This window comes from Apodemus sylvaticus, chromosome 23, assembly GCF_947179515.1.
Source record: "Apodemus sylvaticus chromosome 23, mApoSyl1.1, whole genome shotgun sequence".
In the NCBI taxonomy this organism is placed as follows: domain Eukaryota; kingdom Metazoa; phylum Chordata; class Mammalia; order Rodentia; family Muridae; genus Apodemus; species Apodemus sylvaticus.
This window is the reverse complement of record NC_067494.1, coordinates 30410127-30426756: the sequence shown is the minus strand read 5'-3', so window position 1 is coordinate 30426756 and position 16630 is coordinate 30410127. Positions and strand designations below refer to the sequence as shown.

At 44.1% G+C, this 16630-nt stretch overlaps 1 protein-coding gene across 5 annotated transcripts in view; it reads right to left on the bottom strand.

Annotated features, from left to right (window-relative positions):
• The window catches only part of Sash1 (SAM and SH3 domain containing 1), a 234238-nt gene that overhangs the window by 43320 nt on the left and 174288 nt on the right, over nucleotides 1–16630 (bottom strand). For all 5 annotated transcript variants that reach the window (XM_052169284.1, XM_052169286.1, XM_052169283.1 and 2 more), the window contains exon 8: nucleotides 15878–15979. In XM_052169284.1, coding sequence (XP_052025244.1) covers nucleotides 15878–15979 — 102 coding nt within the window. The remainder of the gene's footprint in view (nucleotides 1–15877; nucleotides 15980–16630) is intronic.

The following is a 16630-nucleotide window of genomic DNA, read 5'->3' as shown; positions in this document are numbered from 1 at the left end:
TCTTAAATTTTAAAAGAAGTATATGTGGAAATTTTTTTCCATGTCAAAAAATACTCTTCCAATAGGGTACACCAACATATTAGTGATTTAACAGCATTCTGTCACAGAAATATGTTGTCATTTACTTAAACAATGTGCCTGTCATTGGACATTTGAATGTCTCCAACATAAACCAATTCAGAGGCATAGTGTGACAAAATTTATTAACATGTCTAGCATAGTCTTTTTCTCTGAATGGATGACTAGATTTTAGAAATGAAGGGTTTTTAAAAATGTGCACATCTGCAAGGCTGTTGACACACATTGTACTTGCTCTGAAGAAATGCATTTTGTTAACTATATTCCCCATCATTACCAGTTCCACACATTTTTTTTTCTACTTGGATAAATAAAACTTGAATCTATCTTGATGCTGCATAGGTATTTATTGACTGGAATGAATGAATGAGCGAATGAGTGAACATACTGAAGGCACTCAGAAGAACATGAAGTATCAACTAAGAAGCATCCTCTAAACTTACAAAGGTTTCAGGACACAGAGCACAGTGCGGAAACGCCCACAGGAGACCCCGACGCATGATGGTTACAGGTCAGGGGTGATAGCCTCGTCCCTGGGACGGAGAAAAGCTCTACTTGTGGGACTGTGCACCTCAGCTATGGAAACTGAAATGTGTGTTAGTGACTGGTTAACAGTAGTTATGGGTTTCAGGGCACATCCATGCCCATATATGACCTAGAGGTTAGTCTTGTGATGGTCTCAAAGCCGTAATTCCTTGTCCACTCTGACCTCAGATGCTCGCCTATCTAGTTGGATATAGCAGAGTTGGCTGATGTCGTTGTATAAACACCATGTGACGCCCATCAACTGCTCTCCCCTTCTCTGAGCTGGACTTCATCTCTCCACCATGTCTAGTTTCCTTCCTTGGTCCAAGCAGTGATGTATTCAGCATTCCTCCCTACCTTGGGGCTACATTCTGGCTCTGCCTGGATACACTCAAGATTTTCCCAATTTCCTAATACTTGAGGACCGGGCCATGTCCAGTCAGGGCAGGGACCTTTGGGTCACTGTTATCATGGTAATCTTTATGTTTACAAAATGAAAAATATTAGTCTCGCTGAGTTCGTAGCAATCCTGTTCAACTTAAATCGTACAGCTACATAAGACATGAAGCATTATGCCTTACGCCCTACTCTATTACAAAGGAGTCAGGCAGGGAGACCCATCTGTTTAGTAAGAAATATTTTACTCATTAGAGGGTGACATCATTGCCCTCTGAAATTAGGAGAATTTTGTCAGCAGATGGGGGGAAAAAGATGAGATTCCATTCTCCTCCCAAAGGTACCGCACAACACTGAAATAATCTCTGGCAGCTTCAAAATTAACTAGTTGTCGCCAAACTTGAAGAAAGGGGGAAAGGAAGAGAAAGAAGAGAAGAAGGAGGAGGAAGAGGAGGGAGGGTGGAGGAGGAGGAGGGAGGAGGAGGAGGGGGGGAGGGGAGGAGGAGGGGGTAGAAGAGGAGAGGGAAGAATAAGAGGAAGAGGGGGAAGAGGAGGGGGAGGAGGATGAGGAGGGGAGGAGGAGAGGAGGGGGAGGAGGGGAGGAGTGGAGGAGGGGGAAGGGAAGGGGGAAGGGAGGAAGAGGAGAGGAGGGGGAGGAGGGGAGGAAGGGGAAGGGAAGGGGGAGGGGAGGAGGAGGAGGAGGAAGCGATGGAAGAAGAGAAGGTAATTATAGAAGACTTTTATTTGGAAAAAGTATGTGGGAGTTTGAGGTAATATTACTAACCCCTGGAGAAAAAGGTCTGTCAGCACTTAATTCATTTTAAAAACTTTAAAAATTAATAGAAGGCCCAAAGGAACACAAATGGATGTCACCTTCTACAGTGTACTTACTCAATTCTGTTGCCTAAACTCAAGAACATGGAATTACTTTTAACCACCCTCAAAATAATGTGCTACCTTCTTTTTCCCATAGGAGGAGAGGTAAAAAAAAAAAACCAAACCAGATCTCAACACTCCTACTGCCAAACCTAGGATGACTCTGAGCACAAGAAGCCTTACCCACGCCAAATCTATAAGGTCCATGGAAGCAGAGAAAGTGTTTCTCCTCCTCCCCTGGGGGTGGGAGGGATGGAGTAAGGGGACAGACTTCCTCGCCATATGTAAAGACTTGGGTGACTTCTCTGAATGTTGTCATCCTGTTCAAGGGTCACGGGGACCCGGCTGTTGACAGGAAGTAGCCTAAGATCACAAGTGAAAGAAACAAGAAGGACCTAGAAAGCCAGCAGCAATAGTAGACCGGGGGTCCACCCAATGCACACCCCGAAGATCCTAGCAAACACCCCCCAACCACAACCACAACCCCTGCACAGTCCCAAGAGCCCCAGGCTCTCATGGAGCCCCGTGCCACGGAGACAGCTGACTCAGAAGAGCACTGCCAAGTGGGACAATCACACAGGGACTGGAAAGTCCAGTGCTCATTCCCGAAGCGGTAAGTCTCCTCAGAGACTGGGTGTGTTGCAAAGTCACATTGCTTTGGCATCGCAGGCTACTGACTCATGGCTCATGGTTCAGGCACAGTGGCTTCTCAGGACAGGGCTGTCTCACAACTTTGTCTAGGCACATGACAATGCAGAAATACAGAGAGCCCAAGGAATCTAGTAACCACAGAAGGAGGGCACAGAGACCCACCTACACCACCAGGCCAGCAGGTAAGCCCATGCCATTCCTAACGTCACAGTCTGGATATCTATTTGGTTTTGTCTATAGAGTTAATAAGAAGTAGCTTTGATGTAAGTTCCAAGCTAAAGGATCCAGCTGAATGCCTATCTTCAAATCAATCAATCAATCAACCAGTCAATGAAATTATTAGCTCTGAGAAGGTTGTTTGTAGTCACTGAATTAGCAAAACCATCAGGATACAATTTCTGAACACTGAACCACTGGATGGCCTTCTGAGAGAGATCAGAAGAACGACCAGCCTCCTCCGCCAAAAAAGTGTTAAAACCCAGCAAAATACATTTCACCATCAGCAAGTAAAGAAAGGCACATGCATTCACACTTAGAAACTGAGTGGCTGGGCTGGAGAGATGGCTCAGCGGTTAAGAGCACTGACTGCTCTTCTGAAGGTCCTGAGTTCAAATCCCAGCAACCACATGGTGGCTCACAACCATCCAAGATAAGATCTGATGCCCTCTTCTGGAGTGTCTTGAAGACAGCTACAGTGTACTTACATATAATAATAAATAAAATACATCTTTCAAAAGAAATTAAGAAATAAATAAATAGAGAGAGAGAGAGAGAGAGAGAGAGAGAGAGAAACTGCACAGCCAAGGTAAGAGACAAATCAAAGTTCCCTCCCACTTAAAAAAAAAAAAAAAAACAGACTAGCAAACGGCAGAGAATTCTGTCACAAGCGCTCATGGGAAAAGGGGCTCTGCCCCCCACTCTGTACTTTTCATGACCCAGAAGCAGCGGCAATGGGACGGGACTCGGTGAGTGACAGATGAACTGATGGCGAAGCTGCCTGATCAATAGTTGATCAATAGTGAGCCTCTGGAAGTCACTAGAATTGTAGACTTGAATAAAGACAGGGTGGCTCTGCTGGCCTGAACCAAGAGGTGTGAACTGTGACAGAGCGATGGACGTCGTCTCAGGGGCGGGAAAGTGCAGTCCCAGGCTGCCCACGGAGAGCACACTCTATCACTTATCCGCGCTGCCCACCAGGCTACAGCAACGACCCCACAGCTGGACTACACAGAGAGACCTCAGCTGCATCCTGGAAGAAATGGGATGGGGGTATGGGAGCTACTATGACACAAACGTAACACCCTTGACAACAGCCCCCCAGAAAAAATGTGACTAGAGTCACCCCAGTGCAATCAGGTTGGGAAAACATGTATGACAGTTAAAATTCAAGATGTGGCAAGCAGAGGTGGAAAAAGTAGGTGGGGAAAGGGAGCAAGAGAGCTTTGAAAGAACGGAGGCAAGTTTTTGATCTTATATCTTCACCAGGGGAAAAAAAATTATGAGAGCCATCTGGAAATTCCAGTTGCTTCACTGCGTAAACTAATTTAAGGGCTGGGGTAAATGCATTACTTCTCCCGAGGAGAATTCAGGTTTAGTTCCCGGCAACCAGGCAGCACTGCAACAGTCTCTCATTCCAATTTCAAGGGCTCTGATGCCCTCTGCTGGCCTCCTTGGGTACCAGGCACACACAGGGCATAGACAAGCACTTGAACACAGACATTTAAAAAAAAACATTTTTTACAATCATTTAAGTCATGAATTTAATGAAACAAAGCCTCAAAGATAAGATGGCATGCACCGATGATACAATTTTAAAAGAAGCAAACGTAAGGAAATAAAGAGCCAAAACCAGTTACAAAAATCAACGGAACAGGGCTGGAGAGATAGCTCAGCTGGTAAGAGCACCGACTGCTCTTCCAAAGGTCATGAGTTCAAATCCCAGCAACCACATGGTGGCTCACAACCATCCGTAAAGAGATCTGACACCCTCTCCTACAGCTACAGTGTACTTACATATAATAAATAAATAAATATTAAAAAAAATCAACGGAACAAAGAACACCATGTACACCCTGGAAGTCAAAATACAAAGAGAGGAAAAGCACGTAAGTGAGTTTTCTCCTCCTACGCCTGATTGACTATGTCCTGCTCTTCCCCTTGAACCCTGCTCCCCCACCTGACACCCACTTCTCTTTTTTTTTTCACCTGGAGAACCATTTAGTATCAGGCACCATCCTTGGGAAAGCCTCTGAGGGGGTCAAGGACTTCCACTGTGCACCTGGCACCTATCAGTATATTACCCCCGGCCCACACCATGTGATCCATTTGTCTCTTTCCCCCAACCACAAGTTCACTGTGAATAAAGACTGGTGCACGGTACAGCCTCGATAAATGTTTGCCCAGTGGGTGATCAGAAGAATGCCCAAGATGGCATTACTTCATCTACACTCTGGGTCAAACGGGCAACAGGGCAGGAGATGAATCACGTAGTTTTAGGAACCAATTATGCAATGCGCTTAGCTTTATACAACTAACAGTACACGATCAGGACCATCGGAGGGTGTGGTGTGACACAGAGACGGGAAAGTGGGGCTCGGAGGAGGGCAGAGGAATATTTTCAGTGGCTATTATTCTGCACAATTAGGATTTGGCTGTGCTAACTATTGCGCTCCCATTCAAAATCCTGGGTTCAATCTCCAGTACCCACATGGCTTTATTTATTTATTTTCTGCTTTCCAAATGAGTGTCATTGTCTGCTGCTGACTGCAGTTCTGAGAGTTTGGGTATAATGGGTAATTATGATGACAGAGTTCAAACGCACCCTAAACAAGCGATGGACTGCCTGCGCCTTCCATGAACTGGCTCTGCACCCAGCTTCTTGGATCCCGACTCTGAAAGGCCTTGTGGCCCAATAAACAAGGCTTGGCACTGGGGCAAACGACTTAATGAAGGGCAGAGATGTGACGAATCAATAACACTGGACAATATCAGACATCCTCTTTATCTTCAAAGTCCCTGCAGCCACTCCCTCCAGCAGAGAGAGGAAGACTTATTGCAAATCCTAATACCAAACCCTGACCCGCATTAGATTTTATCTGCACTTGGATATGATCAGCTAGTGGAATAAATGTGGTATTGCTCATCTGGTAGCTGTGCATTAGGCTGGGCAAATGAAGCTTCATTTTTATAGGTCAAAAGCTATCTAATCTCTAATGTTAGAGGTTTCAACCTGATAAAAGAAACAAGAGACCAAACTGTGCTAAAAGGCCATCTTAAGTTAAAAAAAAAAATCTCTTTAAACATAGACATCATCAAAATATGCCATAGTTGGGCACTCACGTATTTGTATTCAAATGGTTCTTGATACAATGAGGAGGGTCCCCACAAACAATTGAAAACAAAGGTGTCCCTGGCTAGTTTGCAGAGAGCTCAACTAGCAGTTATTATTTCTGGGCCTCTGAAGAGGATTCCCTCCACTTAGGAGACAGCCAGACCATACACTCAATCCTGTCAGATCATTTCCACGAAGTTAACTTCTTTCTCCTTCCGAGTGGCACCGGACTCACACATCTAGCCGAAATCCACTTACAGAGCAAGACAGACCGTGGCAGGCAATCAGCTGCGTGTGTGTTTGGTAAGAGCAGAATCAGCGGGCATTGTCGAGTTTTTCCAACTGGGCTACTGACATGTACACTCAGTGGTGCACACAGAAATAGCATTTTATGGAGGCCTCAAACATTTCAACGATGACAGTGGATGGAAAGAACGGGTGATCCTCTTACAGAGTAACTAAAGGTAACATCTGTTGGGGATAGATGGCTCTGCGCCATTAACTCTCACAGGGCACACTGGGTTGGCTGCTCTAAGGGAGAAACCGGAGCACAAAGATGGCTGCTCTGCCCCAGAGGCAGAGCTGATGGGAGAGGAATCCAGACCTCACGTCTGACTCACACCTCAGCTTCCCCAGCCCTGCTCCTACCCACACTGGGTGAATGCTGGCTTCCAGGGCTGCAGAGGCAAGCACCTCCTTCTTGTCTAACTTGATTTCTTCATGGTGATCTTCAGGGACTCGTGAAATGCATGCCTCAGACTTTGGCCCCGATCCCGGGGAGAAGGCTGGGAATGGGAGGGGGCAGTGCAGAGTAAAGAACCGGAAGTGGAGAAATGAACAACAGGAAGTCATCTCTGCAACCTTCTTCCCCCTCCCCCTCCAAACACTTGGAATTTGGAGCAAACTCTTAATTCTTACAAACCCTCTCACTGTGGGGCTAGGAAGATAGGTCAGCCAGTAAACGCTGTAACCACGCAAACCTGAGGATCTGAGTTCAATGTTCACAGCCCACGAAATAAACAAACAAAAACAAACCAGACAGAGGTGGCAACTAGCAAGATGGGAAACAGAGAAGGGAGAATGACCTGGAGGCACTGAGGCCAGCTACCCTGGGGAACTTACACAGTGTAGCAGCAGCACAGGCAAGAGAGACTTTGCTTGCAAGGGGAAGTTAAGAGTCAACTTCCTGACATACGTATATCCAACAAGGCACTGTACATATTTGTTCTCTCTCTCTCTGTCTCTCTCTCTCTCTCTCTCTCTCTCTCTCTCTCTCTCTCTCTCTCAACAAACAAACAAGTAAATAAAATACGTATGTGCCTCCTTTCCCATTGGCTGGCTCTTGTCTCATGTTATATTAGACCGGAAACCCAGGGAGTGGTTTCTTTTACAGCAGGAATTTGAAACGTTCAATTTTACTGTTGCTTTAGTTCTAAAGCCACTGATACAATACAGGGCACTGTTCCTTCCTATAGTGTCTCATTCAGCTAAACAAAATGAAATCTTACTGAAATTATTTTTAAAAGGCAGAATGATCTTCTAAAAGCTTTAAAGGTGTATTAAAAGACAAGAATCAGTAACCATTTTTGTTTTTCTCTCTCTTTTTTTTACATATTCAAATTCAAAAACATTTGGAAAAGGGCTAATTATCGGGGTACAATGGAACTCATCAAGGTACGCAGAACTGCTAAGCTGGGACTAGTGTCTGGAGAGTGTGCTTGTCCAATCTGTGTAAGGCCCACAGCCCAATCCTCAGCACAAAAGAGAATGGGGGTGCCTACCCCAGTTGGGATATAAATGCCCTCTGATAACTATGACTGGGTCTTGATTCTCTTTCATCCTATTCACCTTGCAAGTGAAATGGGCACACTCATGTTTTGTGTGTGAAATTAAGAACTGAAGCCTAGGTCCAATTACCTCACGCTCAAGTCCAGCTAGAATAATATTAAAGCCTCAGCTTTAGAGCATCTCCTAGCCACAAGGTAAAAACCATCTTGCTAATTTGAACTGTTTGGGATGGAGCAAGAGTTACACAAAAGTTCCCATAGCAGAAAGAATACAAAAGCCAACAGGGGATATTATAGAAAAAGCCACACTCCTCAGACACCCAAGTTATTTTTAATCCTGGAATCTAGCCTCTCTTAGATGGCCTCTTCATTGAACAAAACAATGTAAAAGAAGACAGTGGACTCCTCCACTGCTGGTGGGGTTGCAAAATGGTACAAGCACTCTGGAAATCAGTCTGGTGGTTCTTCAGAAAACTGGGCACATCATTTCTGGAGGATCCTGCTATACCACTCCTGGGCATATACCCAGAGGATTCCCCAGCAGGTAATAAGGATACGTGCTCCACTATGTTCATAGCAGCCCTATTTATAATAGCCAGAACCTGGAAAGAGCCCAGGTGTCCCTCAGCGGAAGAATGAATGCAAAAATTGTGGTATATATACACAATGGAGTACTATTCAGCCATTAGAAACAATGAATTCATGAAATTCTTAGACAAATGGATGGAGCTGGAGAACATACTAAATGAGGTAACCCAGTCTCAAAAGATTAATCATGGTATACACTCACTAATAAGTGGATATTAGCCTAGAAAATTGGAATACCTAAAACATAATCCACACATCAAATGATGTACAAGAAGAATGGAGGAGTGGCCTGGTTCTGGAAAGACTCAGTGTAGCAGTATAGGGCAAAACCAGAACAGGGAAGTGGGAAGGGGTAGATGGGAGAACAGGGGGAAGGAAGAGGGCTTATGGGACTTTCGGGGAGTGGGGGGCCAGAAAAGGGGAAACTATTTGAAATGTAAATAAAAAATATATTGAATAAAAAAAAAAAGGAAAAAAATATTACCTGAACTTAAAAAAAAAAAAAAGAAAAAAGAAGACAGGGAAACAAGACCAGCCATTTTCTTGGAGAAAATGGGTCTTGGATTGGCAGCTCTGATGCAGTGATACACACACACACACACACACACACACATCATTTATGTGCCCAATAAATATTCATTACCATCCAAATTGGTAAAGATATAAAAACCATATATTTTTCAACTGAGGATTATTTATAGGTGGGAGATTTTGTAAATTCACATGCTTTTGAGTCTTATTTACCCAAACGAGGAAGCCAATTCAGTTCATGATTTTTATTCTGGATACTTTTGAATATGAAAATAACATTTCGTCAAATGTTAACTTGGAGGTATTAGCTCTCTGTGATAAAATAAACATATTCAAAATATTAAAAGTAGTTTACAACACATTAAAAGTAGTTCAGTTAGAAGGTGGGCATAAGGGACACAGCTGTTATCAAAGATACTTGGGAGCTGAGGCAGGAGATTGCTTGATCTCAGGAAGTCAGCATAAACCAGGGAAACATAGATCTACATCTTGGAAAAAATAAGCCAATGAGAAGAGGAAGAGGAGGAAGAAACATTCAATGCAGAAGAGCAGGCTCTGGATTGTAAAAAGGGCATTATATAAGCATAAATGACGGGGGGGGGGGAACCAAAGTATGAAGAATCAAAGTATGAAGAAGAACACGCCAGCCTTGCAGTTCTCACCCCATTAGCTGTATCTCTCCATAATAGCATTAGGCCTTTTGCTACCAGAACTGGTATTAAGCGCCTATGCGGTGTGCTCTACAGCTTTCGGCACACACCAAAATAGCTAATGATGTTCTAGACAGTAGTAGCACAGATTTCCCCTGTAGGAGCATCAAACTTGATTTCTCTGACTTGAAGACAATGCCTGTAAGTGGGGCACATAAGATGACTTTCAAAAGCCTACATCATGGGCTGCCAGCATGGTGCGGGGCGGGGTGTTTTGTCTAGTATGTGCAAGGCTGAGAGTTCTATCCTTAGCGCTGCATACAAAAATAGCAACGAAACCACCTGAGGACAAACCCAGTCTGCAGCTTATAATTTGAGAACATTTCTGACACTTAAACAGATTCTACCCCAAACATAACATATTGCGAGGGCATATTTTAGTGCTGACCTTCCTTGAAGGCCCTCCACCAACACTTCAAAATAGCGTCTTCAGAAAGGGCCACATAACATTTTGTTACTCAAATTTTGGATATGGTCCGCCCACGTGGCTCTCTTGACCCTCAGACTAGGTTAGTAGTCATATTTATAGTTGGAATGAAGGGCTTGGAAGAGATGAGTTCCGGGATGTAGGAAGCACAACGCCCTCGTAGTTCACGGCAATTTTCCGTTACGTAGATAGCTCTTCAGATTCAGACGCTAAACGTCCTCAAACCTGAGTGTGTCACCTGACAGGGCGAGATCTGCTTCACAAGGCAACTGACTTCATAAACACACTCCAGGGCACTTGCTTTGCCCTCGCAAAGAACCTCAGCCCCAGAAACATGATTGCAATTTTTTTTTCTAGAATGTTTTACAAGATGTGAAGATTATCTAAGACAGGTTTGCCGCATTCCACGAGGGTTTGCAAAACTCCATGAGCCCGTCTGTCTGCTTTATCACATATTTCAGTATAAGCACTTCCGTTAATGTCAAAAACCAAACACGACTCATCGGCTCTTGTGAAAATATAAAACTATTTGCTAAGATTTATGGCACAACAACTTTAAAATAAAGAGCGTAGTTTATTAACTAAATGCTACTTTAATTAAATACATGTGGATTTTAGCCTTATTGATCTATGTGAGTTTGTATATATCTGTGTATATGTGTATAAGTATGTGTATGTGTGTGGGTGTGTGAATCTGTGTGTGAGTGTGTGAATCTGTGTGTGTATGTGTATGTCTGTGAGTGTGTATATGTGTGTATATATATATGTGTGTGTATATGTGTGTGTGTGTATATGTGTGTGTGATCTAACTGTGCATACCTGCAGAGGCCAGCAGAGGACACCAGATCCCCTGGAGCTGGTCTACAGGCAGTAAGCACTAACTGGATGCAGGTGCTAGGAACTGAACTTGGGACCTCTAGGAGAGGGCTCGTAACTGCTGGGCCATTTCTCCAGTCCCTTCAATGTGTTCTTAACCAGCCGGTGAGCTGAACCTGAGGCCACAAAACTGACAGCTCCCCATGACAATCCTTATAACCCTCTACCTGGCAGGAGACAAACAGGAAAAAAGAAAGCTACAATAAATTAAGAGAAAAATACTTAAGCAAACATTTAGCTATTTAAGGAGGAATAAAATTAAATTCTTAACCAGAGCCCCATCTAAATACTGCATCATGGACAACAGAAGTTCATTATTAATGGAATCCAGCACAGAACAGATGCTCCTTTGGCAAGGAGAAGGCTATTTTTCACTTCCCCTAGTAACTATCTTTAGCACTTTAAACTCTGAGGATCTAGGAATGCACATATGGATTTACTATGAAGCCACTTGCAATTATCTAATGTCAGCTATGAGGGCAGGGAGCCTATGAAATCAGCAAATGACATCCCAAGGCATGCCAGGCGTCAATACAGGCATTGAGGTCTGGTGACAAAGGCCTTATGATCACTGGGCCTTTCAAGGCCTGGGCATTCCCAGTCTTGACCAGCGAGCTATTTACATCTCCATATAGAAAGGAATCAATAGAAAACTGAAGTCTGCCTCACTTGGGGTGGCGGGGGAATCATCACAGCGGACATTATCTGAGCCCTGGGAAGGAGGCAATTTCAGAATAATGATGGAATAGTCCAGGGTTGAGGGAATGTTGAACTCAGCCTCCTTCAAACACAGGGAAGGCTTAAGCCAGGGTAAGGGGGTGCAGGAGTCACACAAGTCAGGACCGCAACCAAGTTCAAGCCAACTTCAGGAATACCGCTTGCTGGGAGCTCTGCACACGCGCCATGACTGTGTATATGGGAGTGTGCAGAAAGTAAACTGGCAAAATATGCAGTGAATAGCTCGCTTTAGTAAACTCACTCCATTAGTAAAGTTCCTCCCGTCATCATCCATACCTCAGCCCCAAGCAGAAGTCATTCTTTAGAGTTTCTAGAAGACTGTGCTGTGTGTGAAGGGACTGAAGGGATTCCTGGCCCTTCACTGGACGGTGACAGACTGCATTTATTTGGGAGACGTAGAAAGAGACAGTTTGGTGAGAGGTTACTCATAGAATCGTGTACCTGGAACTCGGAATTTATGTGTGCAAATGAGTATGATTTTACCATCTACACTAAGGTGTGAGCTCTGTCCCGGCAGGGCCTCTCTCTCTTATTCCCCTCTGCTGACACCAGTCCTGCTTCAACACGCGCCTCCATACACATCTCCCGGATGACACGCCTAGCAGACCAAACACCTAATCCTTACACGCTCATTTCTTTCTGACAGTCTACATATAGATGATGGTTCTGATGCACCCTCTAAAAGGGATTCAAAAGGCCAATACGAATGATGCAATGCTTTCTTGGCAGCTTGTGCAAAATGCCCATAGGACTTAGCATAGATTAACGTCTTTCCTAGATGACAGATGACTAGCGGCTTGTAGTCTAAGTGTGTGAAGTGTTACACTGACCTTGTTTCTCTGAATGAACAAGTCAACCTTGCCCTTGATGCAGACTTTGATCAGGACAGTACACAGTAGGCTTGGTGCTAAAGGATCCACTACGGACAAATGAGTCTTTGTCTTCTCCTCTCAATTTGATTGAATCACAGCCTTCTCCAGTTACTGAGTTTATTCTTCATGATCCATTGGGTTCATGATATATACTATTAGTCTTCTGGATTTGGGATGAGAGGCCCGGGTCATATTCAAAACTATGGGCATGGTTCTTTGATGACCTCATAGTCTCAGGACCCAAGGCTCACTAGCCTATGACATATTTATTATTATAAATGGTACCATTTCAGTCTCTCAGCAAGCCTGGCGTGGCTTTAAAATGCACAGTCCTTCAGCTGCAATGGGAATCTGGTGTTTGTTTTGGGAATTGCGGGCAAGAAGGGAGGGAAAGGGGTTATTTACTTCTGATATGGTATCATTCGCTGCTTGGGCACAAAAGTTAAGACTAATCTGAAGGTGCAAAAGCTCCCAGAGGAGTCAAGAGGATGGATACTAGGTAAGGTTTTGCTTATGTGAGCTGGACACCGGGCTAGGCACTCACCGCAGAGGCAAAGAACACAGCCTGTCTGCCTTGCTCAAGGAACCTGCTGCGTCCAAGGGGCCCGAGAGAGGTACAATTATTTCTCGTACTTGGGGATAACAGCTGAGGGCTGATGTATTAAATCTGGCTCAACAAAAGCATAAAATAGGAAGCAATAAATGTGCTGTGGGAGGTTTTATAGGGGAAGTTAAGATCTGGGCTTCACCGTGAAGAATGAACGCATTTGCAGGAGGGGGCGGTTAGGGCGCATTTTGGGCAGAAAAATTGTGGGGGTTAAAACTCGGAAATATGAAAAGCCCAGGGTTTGTTCAGCAATGGGTATGGGAATTGGTGTGGCTGGAATGAAGGGTACTGGGCGTGGGAGGAAAAGATGGGATCAGAGAAAATGACCAAGGCCAGATCACACGGGGCCCTGGGTGTAACACAAAGAGCATCGGGCTTTTTATAAAACATGACTGAAATAGAGAAGAAGTTTCTTTCAAACAGACTGCCTATGCAGGCATAGACGGGAACTCAAAGTCATGGGTGGAGAGTGGCTCCCAATGTTCAGGAGGAAACGACCTAGCAAACAAAACTCTGTACAATAGGAGACAATAGGGAACTCCCTTCATTCTTGCTCCATATTGTTTGAAGATGGCATTGTGTAGGAAAAAAATCTAGATTCTAATTCCTGCAGTTCTTTCATGAAACTCCTGGCTGAAAAGGTACCATTTTGGTCATAGTCAAACAGTCTCGATATAAAGGCATTTGGGTGGGAAAGAGGTCAGGATGTCTGTAACTGTGGGTGAAATGATCTTATGCAGAGAAAACTGTCAAATCACACAGGGACATGAACAGGTGCCCACGATCAGAGGGAACAAACCAAGCCAGCACTATGGTAGGTAGCAAGCCCAACACACTGCACTGTATACTTTGTATACATTGTAACAAACATTGTATACTTTGTAACAGTTGGCTGAGGGGATTAAAAGGATGATTCTATTTACAAAATCACTAAAAATAATGAAACCTCAGGAGCACACATAAGTAAAATACAAAGCTTATATTCTGAAACCTGCAAAATATTCCTGACAGAAACTAAAAAAACAAGAGCAAATGGGAAGATGTTCTGTGTTCGTGGATTAGAAAACTTGGTATTTTGCTCTAGTGTATTCCCAGATCAGGTGCCATTTCAATGAGAATCTTAATGGCAACTTTTGTAGAAATACAAAGATCCACCCTAAAATTCATATGGAATCTCAAGAGATTTCAAGTAGTTAAATCAAGTTTTTGAAAGTAAATAAAGAGGCTGGAAAGATGACTCGGGGCTTAAGCAAGTTTTTGGCTCTTGCAGAGGATCCAGATTCCACTCCCAACATGGAGTACGGTGGCTCACAACTGCCTGTAACTCCAGTTCCGGGTGACGCAGCGCCCCCATCTGGCCTGTGTGAGCACTACATGCACATGCGCACAGACACAAACATAATTTAAAAAATATAAATAATTTGAAGGGGTAAATAAAATTGAAAGAGTACCATTTTACAAGTTCAAAACTAACAAAGAACAGACTGTACGAGAAGCAGCCCATTTAAGGATGGTCACTTAGTTTTCAAAAAGGATGCCAACACCATTTAATGGGAACATGTCAGCAAAGAGATCTTGGATAACTAGATATCCACAAGCAGATGACTTTTTAACTTAATGTGTATTTAAAAAAAAAAAAAGTAAGTGCTAAAAAAATCTACAAAACCACCAGCAGAAATCGGGGTGATATCATTGTCACCACCTCCACATTGTTTTGGCAGTGACGGCATGGATATAACACCCAAAGCATGAGCAATAGGAAAAAAGATGAGAACAGAAGTTTGAAATTAAGAACATCAGTGTCAAAAATACCATCAACATAGTAAGAAGCCACCCACAGGATGGGAGAAAGTAACGGAGGTCTTTTGTTGTTGTTGCGTTAAAACAAATAAAAACAAAAAAAAATCAGGTCATGGGTCACGGTCATGGGTCATGAATGCCAAGGACTTGAATAAACCTTTCCCCAAAGACACACAAATGGCTGATGATCCCAAAGACACACAACTGACGATCCCACGAAAAGATGTTCAACTTTGATAATCAATTATTAGGGAAATGCAAACCTGAAATGCAAATGAATCCCATTTCACTGCCATTATCAAGAAATTAGAAAAAAAAAAGTATTGGTGAAAAAGAATTTGGAACCCCACACCCATCCCATACACAGGAGAGAGTATGGTTTACACTTACTGTAGAAAACATACAGACTTACTGTAGAAAACATGCAGAGGTTGTCAGAAAGTTAAATGCAGAATTATTAGTCATTCTGAGCCTTGAGTCATGTATTTAACTTCATAGAACTCTACTTAACTCCATAAGAAGCAGACAGTGTAGCCCGAGGTATTTTATCAGCATTGTTCACAATATTTAAAGGGCGGCTCCACCCTATAAATTGTGCCTATCAACAGATGTTTGGGTAAACTAAGAATCTGATTGGATGCTGTGGTGCTGAGGTCCCACAGACACAGGGCGGAACACTCATGTGGAGCAATTGCACTTTTAAGAGGCACAAAGTACAGTAGTGGTTGCCAGAGGCTGGAGGCGGAAGCAGTGGATGCTTATGGAAGAAGTTTCTGTGTGGGAAGACCTGAACCCTCTAGAAGTGGACCATGGTCCGCAATGTGGACGCACTTACCGAAGCTGGACTAAACACTGAAAGACGGTTAATGTGGGAGTGTTGTTTGCTATGCGTAGTTAGTCATCATTTATAAACAAAATCCAGAAAGTGAACCTGAATGGCAGGTTCTGACTCCACTGACACAGTACCCGGAGCAGAGGTCTACGGAACGAGATCTTAGGAAAAGACACACAAAGGTTGGGCCAGCTCAGGCTGACCCTGATGAACACAGGCGGTCATGACGCTGGCTCGGGGACTCGGACTCACGTTGCAAGTGGATGAGCCTTCCAGGGTCGGGTAGGAGCCATCGGGCCAGTCTGCAGGGTCCAAGGCAGGTGACTGGCGGTGCTGGGCCTCGTATTCCTTCAGCTGCAGCAAGAACAAATAAAAGACTGAAGTACAAAAAACGGTCATGCGCTGCCGTGTACCCCAGAGCAGAAATCACGTAGAACTTCCTCATGCTGGTGATGGTGACCAGGGCCTGGGCAAAGCTAAGCCTTCCAGAACCACAAGAACATGGGTATGAAACACTGCCATCAGGTTTTAAGTCAGCGCCCCAGACACAACAGACTCTCGGTATGCTGTTCCAAAAGGGACCTTGGTTTTCTTCCTCCAACAGCAAAGCTCATTTTGTCTGTAAGTCTGAAACTGGGAACTTTCGCTAGCATAGGTCCATGTGTATACATCCAAAAGCATGTCGAAGAGGCCAGCGGCATCTGAATATCAAAGGCAGAATGCCTGAAACCAACTTTTAGAAATGTCAGGCAAGGGTAGAGATGTTGCTCTAACAGCAGAGTGCTTGCCTAGCCTGCAGGAAGCCCCAACATTGCACAAGGTGGGCTTGGAAGGGTGTGGCTGTCATCCCAACACTGAGAGGCAGAGGCACCAGGAGTCCTGGCCTGTTTCATTCAAGGCTATAGCCCTTCTGTCAATTTTATCACCTAACGAACATGAAATAGCTCACTAGGAACTTTGAACACAGGGACAGAATAAAAAAGACAAGAAACAAACAAACAAACA